The sequence below is a fragment of the Chaetodon auriga genome, chromosome 1 (assembly GCF_051107435.1).
Source record: "Chaetodon auriga isolate fChaAug3 chromosome 1, fChaAug3.hap1, whole genome shotgun sequence".
Taxonomy (NCBI): domain Eukaryota; kingdom Metazoa; phylum Chordata; class Actinopteri; order Chaetodontiformes; family Chaetodontidae; genus Chaetodon; species Chaetodon auriga.
This window is the reverse complement of record NC_135074.1, coordinates 30,532,772-30,546,072: the sequence shown is the minus strand read 5'-3', so window position 1 is coordinate 30,546,072 and position 13,301 is coordinate 30,532,772. Positions and strand designations below refer to the sequence as shown.

Genomic DNA, 13,301 nt, shown 5'->3' with positions numbered 1-13,301 from the left:
TCTGCTGGACACAGTAGTGGATCAAAGTAGAAGGAGCTCAAGTGCCACAGCAGATGCCGCAGCGGAAGTGGATCATTATTTAGCAGAGGTGAATCTGACCTCTGACCCTGTGATCCGTTAGATGCATTAAAGAATACATACATACATACATACATTAATCAATCTGGACCCCCCCTCCTCTCAACCACACTTGACACAGTCCCCTGCCACCCCTCTCTACAAATGAGAATGTAATGTACGTATACAGAGTTGTTTTTCTCTTCTCTACCCTGTTTACTTTGTTATCGTGACCCTTCTGTGCCACTGTTTTTATGCTTTTTGGAATACTCGCTGGCTGTAACAACGTTTCTCCAGCGTGGGATCAGTGAAGTCTTATCTTAAATCAATAAAAAGTGGTGGCAGGAAAATACCTTCATGAGATAGACTTTGCATGCACCAACGTAGTCGAACAGCAGCCCATCAAACGTCCTGTAGTGGCGATCGCCGTAGGCCATGCACATGGATGGACACGGATGAAACACACACTGGAACGTCCCGTGCTGGCAAACACTACAAAGACAGCAAAGCTTCAGTGATTCAGCATCAACTTGTTCCCACTTAGTGCGAGGAGGTTTTTTTCATGTCTAATGGCCTCCTTTTGTCGGGAGCCTCAGGTTCACTGCAGGCAGAAAAGCGGCCGGTGAATTGTCAAAAGCTGAATCACCGCTCATTGCGCTATTAGGCTGTCATCTACATCTTCTTCGCTGGCTACGGCTTGAAGAAGAAATGGAAGGATGGGAGAATGACTGAGATCACTGGGAGAGTGTTTCCTTTCACCAGCTATGAACAGTCTGAAGTTGAGGGAATCAAAGAGTCATTCAAGGGCCCGCTCTGTTGTCCAGGACGTTTTCTGTCCCATGATAACAGAGAATTATGGATATCAGGTGGCCACTTTCGCCGCTCTGACAGTCTCAGGACTCTGTGCTTTCAGGGCAAATCTGACTTTTAAAATTAGTGACGCTGTTGGAGATTTGTCTGAAATCTGACAGATACTGTCGGTGGATAATTGGCGAGGGCAATGCAAATTTGTACGTCATGACAAAATGGATGAAGACCCCCTAAAGGACGGGAGGAGAATTAAAGCGTAAAGGTCATGTGGGAACACCAGACATTATAGTCTGGATAGAGACTTCATATGTGGCTCGGTCTCCACGAATGCATGAACTCACCACTGATGGCAGGGCGAGGTGACTCTGTCGCCGGGGTAATACTCCTTTCCTTTCCATAGACAGGGGCAGGATGCAGGTTCGAAGCACTCGTCTCCATGTTTCAGCAAACTAGGTTCAAACACAAACATCTTTTTACTGATCTGGAAAATGGAGCTTAGATCAACGAATTCTGGCGATGCACAAATATGTTTTTGGGTTCAATTCTGCACCTCCTTAATCTTACTGGAGGCATCCTGCTCAAACATCCATGAGAAAGATGAAATTCCCTTTGCTCGGTTTGTCTGTTAGCATTCACCCAGATGCAATAACAAGACACTGAACTCCTCACAGGTAGACTCTCTACCCAGGGTCGCATCCCATAGCCTCTCCTTAACACCAAAGACGTCTAAGGTGACGTCTTCAAGCTATTTGCTTTGTCTGACCAACAGTTAAAAACCAAAAGAGAGAAGCAGCAAATCACAGCAAAGAGAACGAAGAACGTTCACAGTTTTTCTTGATAACTGATTCAAACATTTATACTGATTATCAGAATTGTAGCAGATTAATTTTCTGTTAATCATCAAATTGGATAATGGACTGTTTGTAGTTAGTTAAGTGACCAGGACACCAGAGACCACAGTGTGTGTCCAGTCAAGTTTTAGGTAGCTGAAGCTCTGGACTTCCCCACAGATCAGAAACACTGATGGGAGTCATTTCTGTAATGATGATAAGGTCATTGTTCTGTTAGTCACTGACGAATGACCTATTTTGTCATTTAGGTACAGGTTTTAGTAATTGAGACAAAGTTCTGATCAGTGGACCACAGATGACCAGACAGTGAAGGTCTGTGATGTAAAGCCAAGAGTAAGAATAAGCTGATTGAATCGTCGAGTCATCAATAGGCCCATAAAAGAGCCTCATAACTCAGTACAGTCTAATTTGGAGCAATGTTGGTCATTATTGGAGAACTGTGGGCTAACAGGATGCTATCATGTTATAGCATAATCATCATTTGGAGCTCCTGTGTTCACCTCTAATCCAGATATGAGGACTGTCCTTTGCCAGGAGAACGACAGAGGCAGAGCCAAAGCAGGTTGGCTTCCAGAGCGAAGCGATGCCAGCAAACATGAGGGGTGGGCGACCGCGGATGAAAAGCGCTAACACTCGTTAGCTACATGAGAAAACCAGACAATTGGGATTCTCAGAGATAGAGAGAGAAACAGTCTTTGTCTGGTTGCCTCCATTTGCTTTCCACTCTGCGAGACGAAGCTGATAAGTATCTTGTAATATCCAGGGTTGAGCTATATCCACTGGCGAGGCCGCAGACAATGAAGCGACATACTGAATGGTCCCGCCACAAACCTCAGGTTCATCTGAGTAGAGTTACACCCCAGATAAAACGGCGTTAACAGCTTCCTTTATCCGCCCGCCAAGCTGCCGTATCAATTACTCTGATCAAAGATTCCAAAATCATTCATTCTCTCGACCTACGAGCACATTATGAATAAATCCTCGTGAACACAGGCCTCATTTTGAATTTAATTCTATCGGACGATGTAAAGTGACGGAGGGAGATGTAGCTGCATCGAGCGACGACGGCTGAGCGATGGTTGACTGCAGCCTGCGATGCCTCCGCCGTTGTAAGATGGTGGTCGCTGTTATTCTTCACGGGATGTAATGATGCATCGGCAGAGCGTCAGCACTGCAAACCAAAGAGCCTGAAATCAGGTAACACCTCCTGAGGAGAAGTTTAGCTGCAGAAACTTGTTCCCAAAGTGCAGAACAGAGGAAACAAAAGCAGAATTTATGACAACTGTGACATGTCGGGTCTCGTAAAGCTCCTGCAGTGGAAAAGGGATCCAGGTGGCCAGTCAGTGTTAAACACAAGCGATGGATTCAACACAAAAAACATATATGTACGCCTTAATCCTTTAAAAATCAATGGCTCCTTAATACCTGAACCTATCATACACAAATCATGACATAAGATATAATCATATATACATGTGTGGTTATATATTGGACATTGAAATGTTCTTATTACATATTAATATTTTCATTTTCAGAGCCTTAATTTATCTTTGCATTGGAAATCATCCAGCTTCCTAAGCCAGAGGCAAAGTGCCAGTTGGGCTCAAAGCCGGGCACACATCGACCTTTGTGCTCTGCTCAGGCTGCGGACGACGTACTTAATGAGATTTAAGGGCTTAATTGAGGTTTGCCTGAAAGTTCTGCTACATTTTTTTTAAAGTCTGCAAGTACGAAACAGTTAAAGATACAGGACACCAGCAGCTAATATCAGCCTCAGTAACTTGACTAACTGTTGATGTTGAAAGAGTCAACGTGGTTCACAGCGTGTCGTGTCATCACCCCCCAGGCTGCATCTTCACTCAGACGTTTTCGTCTTTGTTTCGTACTCAGTTTCTGTTCCTAACACCCACAGACCTCTTCAGGACGGTCTCCAGGCAGACAGCAGGTTTTTATCCTATGGCTGTATGTATGTACGCTCTGTAACCAAAACCACATTCTGGTATGCTGCACGGTCCCGCGTTGCACCTGAGAGTCCAGGTTCATGCGAGTTCAGCGGGTCTAATTGTCAGAATGAGGAAGGAATGAATGGTCTACGTTTTGATCATAAACAAAGTGTGCCATTGTGAATGAAAACACAATGGATGCTTCTGTCAGCACCTCCGCTCATTATTTCCCATTAGAGGTTTTTAAGTCCTGCTGCGGATGAATACCTCGCAGTTGACTTTGAGTTGGGATTATTTTTTTCTCTTCTGTTTTCATGACAATCATCTAAGTGCAGTATGAATATGACAGAGGGAACACCTGCTTATCATCTGCTGTCTGCTTTAGAGAGCAAGATGAGGACATGTGCTGCCTTGTAGGAGGCCAAAAAAAGAAAAGAAAAATGTGCTTTTTAAGCCAAGAGGAATACTGAGACTGAGCTCCTGGCTTTATATTTTGTATTGGTTTTTGCTCATGTTCACCATCATCCATGAGAAAAAATGCTAAAATGCTAAAAACATCCATAACGACGTTATCTTGCGCTAATACTTCTCTCTGAAGCGAGCTAAATGTGTTTTTTTCTTCTATTAACTTGTTGATTTTCACTTAAAGTCCCAGACATTCCTCTGATCAGCGTGGTGGATCGCTGCTATAAATATTTTTTAAATCTGCTTTGAAAATGTTTTATGTGGAAGAATTCAACACATTTGTGAGACCTGAAGGACGCACGCTGCCTTTGGGTGAAAGTCTACAGAACCCAGCAGGCACAGGGATCATAAAGTACAAGTAAAACATTAGAAATCCCTGCAAACAGATGAATAATTGCTAAATTAAGCTGCTAAACTGAGCACGCAGACTGACGAACCGTGCGTCATCACCTCAGTCTCACCAGACGTGAACTATGAGGAGGCCCAGAAACGTCAGATGATAAGTTCTGTACACGTAGAGTCCCGTCAGGTGTTGCTGCTGACAGATCACAGCCTCCACCTGCAGCGCGGTGGCTCAGCGGTTTGTCACGGATAGAAGATTCTGGATTTGATCCCCAGCCGGGGCAGAGTCTTTCTGTGAGGCGTTTGCGTGTTCTCCCCATGTTTCCTCTGGGAGCTCTGGTTTTCCCCACCATCGGGGGCCGTGCCCTGGACCGGGGCTCTGGCTTACAGCTGGAGCTGGTCTCTGGGACAGAGCACTGATCCTCAGGGACGGTTAAATGCAGAGTATGACTGTATGTCACAATGAAGAATCTGTATTCTGCAGAGTTCAGGTCATGTGAAGTTTCATGTGCAGAGATTATAAATCCACTTTTTTTTTTTTTGCAGTCTGCGTACTCAGTTCATTTATCCATCGCCACAGTTTTCTATCATATGACCACTGGAGGACGACTTATAAGAAAACTACCCAAAGGTACCTGGAATGTATTTTTTTTAGATTCTTCCTCCTACAAATGTACACAAACCTGGTCTGATTGTAACCCTGATTCTAATTTATTCATATATTATTAATATATTTTCACACCTGCCTAAAACTTTTGCACAGTACCGTATATTCAAAGTATGTCGACTGTGAAAAACGATCTGATGATCTAAAGATCGGACTCGGGACTGAACCTGAACTGTCGGCGGTCATCGGGGAGCTGAATGAGATCTCTTTGTGTCCACGTTTACTGCAAAATTACGTCAAACTATCAGGTAGCAGGAAGTTCGTACCATGACCGGCATTCTGGGATTCAGCCTGTGCGAGACTCTCGTCATCGTGAAGGTCATCCTGCTCAAAGTGGTGAGTATGAACGCATGAATCACAGCTGTGAGGTCAGAGGTGACGCAGTGTCAGAGGGTGTCTCTGTACCTGTCCAACCTTTACATGCCCCTGGACGAATCACTGCGGGCAGAAACTGATGCTATTAATAGACTGAGACTGACGTGAGGAAGGAGAAGGTTAACGATATCACGTTATTGTGCTCAAGAGACCATAAATGAAAATGTTTTTGGGTTTTTGGTGCTTGAAGGTTTGTTTTATTTGAGGGGATTTTTGTTAAACTTCTCAGCTTCTCACTGTCAGCTCGTCCTTTTAGAGGCTTTAACCTTCAGGCTGGAGGTCAGACGTCCTGAGATTTGGGACCTCATCCTCTTGTATGAACTTACCTTTCATGTGTTTTATTTTATATGTCATATTACAGGTTATATAAGTGGTTCTTTAGATTAAGGTTGAAACCAATAAAGATGTTTAACAAACACACTGTTTTCTTTTGTGTTGAATAGATTTTTCCTTTAATAGCATCAGGAAACCTTTATTTTAGCTGTTGGTGTATCGAAAGAGCTGTCAGTCGTTTTGAGATTGTTTGTCGTCTCTTGTATTTTATGTGGTCTGACTGTTTGTTGGGCTTCTCGTTACTCATGTCCTTGAATAAACCTTTCAGGGAACCACAGATTCAATCCAATCCAATCCGACAGTGGACAGATTGTGTCTTCATATGTACGTTTAGCTGTGTGTTCGTTAAGATTTTGTTCTTTCCATCACGTATTAAGTTTGATTTGTACTTCTCTTGTTGTGTTTATGCTTCTGACAGTTCTGCGTTTAGGAGAAAGAGAAAGCTTACGAATAGTATTGATTGTATATCAGGTGTGTATGTCCAAAAGCTGCTGCACACTGGGCTTCTGTTGTCAGTCTGCTGTATAATTTGTGCATAAGTGTCATAAGATAGGACATGTTTAAACTGACCCCTGCCTGCGCATTTTGTAATCAGGATGACTCTTGGTTGATGTCACAGAATGAAAGCACTTAACCCTCCTTTCAGGCCGACAGCCAGAGAGGATTACAGTGATCAGATGACTGTAATCTACTCCACCATGTCTGTCCGCCTCGGCTGCTGCCTGTAAGGACTTTTGTCTCCTGCTGATGATCTAAGACTCCTCAGAAAACATGGCTGCTATCAGCAACTCAACAGCAGTTTGATTCCTTTCAGTCTCAACAAATCTCAGAAATAATCTTTAAGCTATAGTTTCTGACCAACCTGCACGATTTCAGCTGAGCCCGCTGAACTATCAAAGCTTTTAAAAATAATGGATTCATACTACTTTTGTTCTGACTCGTTCAAGAGAAGAACTGCATGAAACTGACAAATGACAGAAAACTGGCCCAAAACCAGTTTTTTACAAACATGACTTTCTGTATTATGAGGATTCTGAAAATCCTCAGTGGAAGCTGTGGTCTGAACGGACCGATCTCCAAATGAAGACGCCCCTCCTCCGTCCAGGTGACCAGCGTCACCAGGTACCGGGAGTTTTTGATCCTTAACCCAATGCCATCCTCCTGCAGAGGAAGAAGGAGGAGGAGGAGGAGGAGGAGGAGGAGGAGGAGGAGGAGGAGGAGGAGGAGGAGGAGGAGGATTATTCCTGGCTTGTGTGACATTTTTAAAGAGTCTTTAACCAGTCTGCAGGCCGACCCCCGACTGACCCCGGCTTCAGTGACACAGTCAGCCTGGGACACTCAGAGCGTCAGGTTTCACTAAACCCACACAGTCATTTCTTAACCTTCACTTATCAAGAAAAGGTCACGCTCTCCTGCAGCATCACACTGCGTCACCTTCAGACATGAACACGCCTTCATACCCGACAGCTGACCAAGACCAGAAGCTCAGACCACGTCAGCAGTTTGAGTTTCCGTAACATTCTTCAAACCGCTGTGAGGACTCACACCGGAAAGCTTCCAGTCCACACGCCTCAGGTCACAAACAATCAACAGAAAACACCTCAGGCCCCACATAAGTCAGCCTCAGGGCCAATCAGCCTCAGGGCCAGTCGGCCTCAGGGCCAATCAGCCTCAGGGCCAGTCGGCCTCAGGGCCAGTCGGTCTCAGAGCCAGTCGGCCTCAGGGCCAGTCGGCCTCAGGGCCAGTCGGCCTCAGGGCCAATCAGCATCCAGCAGGGCTGCACTAGGTGGGAAAATGTGTGATAAATCTGCAGCATACGAGACGTGACAAAGACACCTGTGGTTGTATGTGCTGCATTAGTGTTTGCATTCCAATCTTCAAGCACAAACTCATTTGTCAACACATCTGCACAAAAATGCCAAATTTCATCGGTGCTGATTTTCGAACTGCATTTGGCTCGAGCTGGAGGGGCATCACTCACCCGGGAGGGCAGGTGCACCCGGCCACGCAGGGCTCATGTGTCGAGCAGGTGAGGTTGAGCAGGTAGGATTCACAGGTGCGCTCGCAGGCCACGCCCCTTCCCGGCAGGAGGCCATCGTCCCCCTCTGAGCAGTTCTGATAGAGCTGACCGGGTGGACACAACCTGTCTGTAAGAGGAGAAGAAGAAGACGAGTCCTTCTCAGTTCAGAGTGCCTTCGAGAAACAACGTGAGGTTAACGAGTTCCAGCATTATTCTCTGCCACACTTCATCCATTTCCCTTATTTCTTCCTCTTCCACCTCATTCCTGCTGCGTTTCAGCTTCTTTTATTTTTTCCATGCTTACGTTCTTTTCCATGATTGTTCCTAGTCATGATGTAAGACTGAGAGAAGGAGAATGACAGCGTTCAGGTTCAACCGTCCTCACTCCAGCTCGTCACATTCAGACACTGAGACCCCTTTGGCGTCACTTTTTAAGGCAGCGGGCACCTCTTTGGCTTTCTTTCTACATGCTGGGTAATCTGACGGACGAAGGCCTGCCTGCTGCAGAATCATCCACATTAACGCGACATGTTGAACGAAGCATCAGCTGAAGAAACAACTAAAGTCACGTACCGCTCTCTGTTGTTTGGGACACCAGTTTACCGCTCAGACAGAGTCTGCAGGGGGACACAGAGAAGACAGGCTGATGATGATGATGGTGATGATACATGATGAAGATCAATACAGAAACTATATGGGAGGTTAATGCATTCATAAACTTTAAATTAAATACAAAGATTTCTTGAAGACAAGTTGCAGTTTCTAAGTGTTTTCTGCTCATTTCTTAAAGTTTTCTGTTTATTTCACATTTGGAAATATTTGTTTGTTTTCATTATTCTTCCTGTCCAGCGCCGCCAGAAGAAAACTGTCAGCATATCAGTCTTAGTGTAGTTTGTTGTTCATGCCATTCAAATCATGTCATTCTGTGGAGTGTAACAGATATTGCAGCTCCTCTGGGAGCCGAGTGAGGCTGCAGAATTTCACTTTTGTTCACAGTAAATATTCTGAATGAGGTCCAGTTCAGAAATGGAGCAGCACTTTGTCTGCTGGTCTGGGTCGTGACTGACAGGAGTCATTGTCAGTGTCACTAAAGAAACAGGAGGAAATCTGACCCACAACAACAACCTGAAACCTTAGACAGCTTTGTCTCCAGCGTTCAGCTCGTAGCTTCTCATCCACAGTGATGGATCATCCGAACTGACTCCAGCTGCTTTAATCATCGTCATTAATTAACACTGAGGTCTGGAAAACATGGGAGTGTTTGGAGGGTTAAGATGAGAGGATCTTACTGAACACCTGCTGACGTCATGATCACATCCCCCGGTTCATAATCGACTCCGAGGAAGCTGCAGGGACACTCGCTCCTGAAAAAGCAGCAAACAAAAACAAACACACAGAAGAGAAGAGCAGCTCAGATCACTGATGCAAATGTGTGACAGGGAGATAAAACATCAGTATGAATGTTCAGGAGGAGCACATCAGGCTTTGGGTGAAGTGAACCAGACACCACTCAGTTGGTTCATTATTGTGTAAAGAATTATGTTAAAGGGGCTTTGTGTTACTTTAAACAGAGCATTACAGGTAAGTGGAGAGGGGACAGATAAGCAGGCTTTAGGAGGCGAAATGAGCGCTCGAGGTGCCGAATCCACAACCAAACCTTCTTCAAAAAACTTCGACAAAGTGTTTATTATGAAAACATCCTAAACTCACAGTGGATCTACATCATGTAAATGTGTTTAGCAGAGGCTGAAAGCTTTGTAACATATAGGCCAGCGCCACACATCGGCCTCTGTACTACAAATTCTTTCTCACTGGTTATCAGATATCTGTGTCGTCCCCAGCCCGAGTGGGAATGAAAGGGGGGTTTCACGGAGAATTCCTTGATGTAACTCTATCACATGGTAAGTAAGGCACCGCGCTGCACTAGGATGTAAAAACCTGGGACATTTAAGAGGAATTAAGCTGCATGTCTTCTAGGGTAGAGCAGGCTGAAAGGGGGAGCACGATTACTGAGGTCTGCAGGAGAGATACAAGGCTTTCCACTTAAAGGCTGACCTAAACTTCACAGCAGATACAAATATCACTCTGAGAGCGTTTGTTTGGTGGAGGGACTCCAGCCCGTTAGCTGTTTAAGGGGCTTCACAACATCGCAGCAGGCAGAGCTGCTCTGAAACACAAGCAGGACACTGACTTCCTCCTGAAATCAACGCTGAAATAAGAGCGAGGATGTAACAATGATTTCCTGTCACAGTGATAATGACTGCATCGTTCTTTTTGTGTTACAGGCTGATTGACATTTTTGCTGTCTTGACTGGAGACCCCGCCCCCTCAGCCTTACCTGTGCACGCAGGTGTGTGTTCGATGGTTGTAGAAGGAGCCCAGAGGGCAGACGCAGCCCTCCTCGCACTCCTCCCCGCAGTGCTGCGGGACGGAGAGGGCGGAGCAGCGGCGTTGGCAGGATGACACACAGGTGCCGTACTGCATGGTGGCAGGACAGGTGACCGCTGCAGAGAGAGGCAGCGTTAAACTTTTCTCACATGTGCAGCGTTACTCCCCAACACCTGAAATCCGATTCTGATCTTCCCTTTAACAGCTGTAACATGTTAAGTTCGTGACCATCGCCTCCTCCCTTTGTAACACTTCAGTTTCCATCCCATTCATTTTAATTTCAGCCTCAGTCGAGTTAAAGGTGTGCCGATTTTGTGCTAGTGCTCCCAAATCCCAAACGTTTCTGCTCTGAAGCTCGACTGTGAGCATCGTCACAGAGCTGGAAGCAAAGCCCGATTGGCCGATCAGATTTCCAGGATGGCATCCTGTGGTTCTGCGCCTTCCTTCAACACTTCATTATAATTCATTCATAAATTCAGCTGTGGGAGGCGAGTCCTGGGACAAACCAGCCTCTTCCACCTGTATGCAGAATGTGTCAGCATGTTGGGATGTGAACGCGTGCTCACCACAGTCGGGGATCTGCGATCGAAAGTCAATGATGACGGAGAATCTGCGGCAGTGGTGAGCGTAGTGGGCCAGCGCAGAGCAGAGGCAAGGCGTCCCGCACTTACAGGTGTCTGAGCGACACTGCTGATGGAAGGACGTGGGGCTGAGGTACTCGTGGCAGGCGGAGAACAGATCCTGGTTCAGTACGTCACACATTTCTGAGGCGTAGGTCACTGAGCAGAGGGAGGAGCAGGTCGACATCACGTAAACACATAAACACTTCGAGAAATGGCAGAAATTCATCAGGACAACAGCACGAAATATACAAATACTGAGTGTAAAATCCAAATTTACTCTGACCTCTACCTCAGAATGAGCCAGCTATTCAAACACATCTACGTAAACCCACGAGTCTGCAGAGGTTTACTGTGAAGCAGCTAAAGGAAAAGAGACACTGACCGGCCTGCTGGTGTGTGTCACAGGGGTCGAGCTGAGGCGTGCTCAGGCTGGGCGAACAGGCCGATGAGACTCTCCAGGCGTTTCCAAACAGCTGGGGAGTGTTTTCTATCATACCTGACGGAGATCTGCAGGTAAGCAAGAGCATAGATTCAATACAACTGGCTAGAAAACAGCTAGCTCGTTTTGTTTTTCATACAGTGAATGTGATGCCGGGACGAGCATCCAGTGTCGCTACCATCGAGTCTCAGGGTCGTACTAAACCCAGCGTAGTGCTCCCAGTGGTGCTGCAGGTTCTACAACATTAGCAGCAGAATAAAGGTAACCATGCTGACAGGTGGTGCTACAGCAGCACAGCGTCTTAAGGGACAGTTCACACCAAAATCAACGACATTTCTTCTGGAGTTTTAGAGACATCGGCTGCCTTATTTCAAATGTAATGCAACTAGATGGAACAAAACTGCAGCATAAAAACTATTTTTAGTAGCATGTAGGAGTGAGGTTGTAGAAAGATGGCGGTCCAACATGGCGGACTGTGAAGACGAAATGTGAAATTCAGTTTTGACGTGCGGGCAGCCGAGTCTGCAGTCTGCCAGCCACGACTGATTGACCTCTGAGATGGACTCAGTGTCCTTCAGACGGGCAGAAGAAAGGAGCGATTTCTGACTGACCCTCCTGTTTGTTTTAGCCTTTTAATGTGCCCGTTTTGATTCATTAAAACAGCTGCTAATTAAAAATGTAGCTAAAACAACATTTTAGAAACACAGTAGATGTTCACACTTAATAACAAAAATGAGGACAAAATGTAAAACAGAGGATTCCACAAGCCATCGTTTTACGCCTTTTCTGGAGAGCTGGAGGAAAAGTGAATTCCAGTTTTCCTTCTAGTAGCAGACGACCGCTTGAGTCCCAACTCTGATGTATATCCACTTACAGCTGTTAGACAACATCCGCCCTTTATGGCCGCCCATTACGATACGGTACAGTGGAGCCCCTATTCCGCTAACAGTAAATTCCTTGTTGAGGTGGCGTGTCCAGTTGGGCGCTCATCTGGCCCGCCTTAAAGAGCTGATCAGAGAGCGAGGCTTTTGATGCCGAGCCGCAGAGCCAGTGTGCATTACAGAGAGAGAGTGTGAGAGAGGGAGCACTTCAACATCACCTCCCTCTCTGCCTCTGAAACAGGAGCACGCTCTGTCTTTTTATCATCGGAGGGGGAGCTAACGGAGGGCGCGGGAGGGGTCAAAGGTCAGCCGGCGCACACTTACAGGAAGTCATCTTGAATGTTGCCGTTGAAGGTGCCGCAGAGGCCCACCGTGTCGTCCTTCCACGGCTCCTCGGCCTGCAGGTAGAGGCGGAACTCCTTCCAGCTGTACTGCAGGCGCAGGCCGAACGCCGTCTTCACCTGGAGGAACATGGACGACAGCTCCTGGATGTGGAATATGTCTGCGGGAGAAGTGGGACATTTCGGCTTAGAGGACGTTAATTTAAGCACATATACACTCACTGCTGCATAAACAAAGTGTCCTGTTATGTTTCGAAGCCTAAATTGTTTACATCCATTTTCAGAAGCTGCCAATCTTCTTCTTTCCTGCCTTTCGTTGGTGCATTGCTACGTCTCCGGCACATTACCGCCACCAGTTGACCAGTGGGATGTCAGCAGGACTATATATCATGTCACACCCGAATCACATGACACATGATACATTTAAAGAGTGAAAATCTTGTTTCTGCTGACCTCCAGTGGTTTTAACTTTTCACCTGCACTGCAATGCACCATGACGGTCAGCCCGGACGCTTAAAGTCACAGGAGGAGGTGCTGAGAGGAGGTCAGTCTGTATAATGATGTCATACTATGTGATGGTATTTACTGTGCAACGGTAGAAATGTGCCCACCGGTAGAGTTTAGGTAATACAGTTTCGTTCACAGGAACGTTCCCTTCAGCCGTATTTACAGAGTGCAGCAGCTGCCTCATGCTCTTTTCTGTCTGCCTATATGTAAAATATACAGTCATCGTTATGGATGAGTCCTCCTCCTCCTACCCACCACC

The 13,301-nt window shown here is 46.1% G+C and overlaps 1 protein-coding gene across 1 annotated transcript in view; it reads right to left on the bottom strand.

Annotated features, from left to right (window-relative positions):
- otog (otogelin) overlaps positions 1 to 13,301 on the bottom strand; it is a 50,514-nt gene that overhangs the window by 21,531 nt on the left and 15,682 nt on the right. Inside the window, exons 17-25 of the mRNA XM_076728206.1 lie at positions 12,519 to 12,696; positions 11,257 to 11,381; positions 10,818 to 11,030; positions 10,202 to 10,367; positions 9,153 to 9,227; positions 8,433 to 8,480; positions 7,825 to 7,986; positions 1,209 to 1,316; positions 411 to 549 (exon numbers count right to left, since the gene is read on the bottom strand). Coding sequence (XP_076584321.1) covers positions 411 to 549; positions 1,209 to 1,316; positions 7,825 to 7,986; positions 8,433 to 8,480; positions 9,153 to 9,227; positions 10,202 to 10,367; positions 10,818 to 11,030; positions 11,257 to 11,381; positions 12,519 to 12,696 — 1,214 coding nt within the window. The remainder of the gene's footprint in view (positions 1 to 410; positions 550 to 1,208; positions 1,317 to 7,824; positions 7,987 to 8,432; positions 8,481 to 9,152; positions 9,228 to 10,201; positions 10,368 to 10,817; positions 11,031 to 11,256; positions 11,382 to 12,518; positions 12,697 to 13,301) is intronic.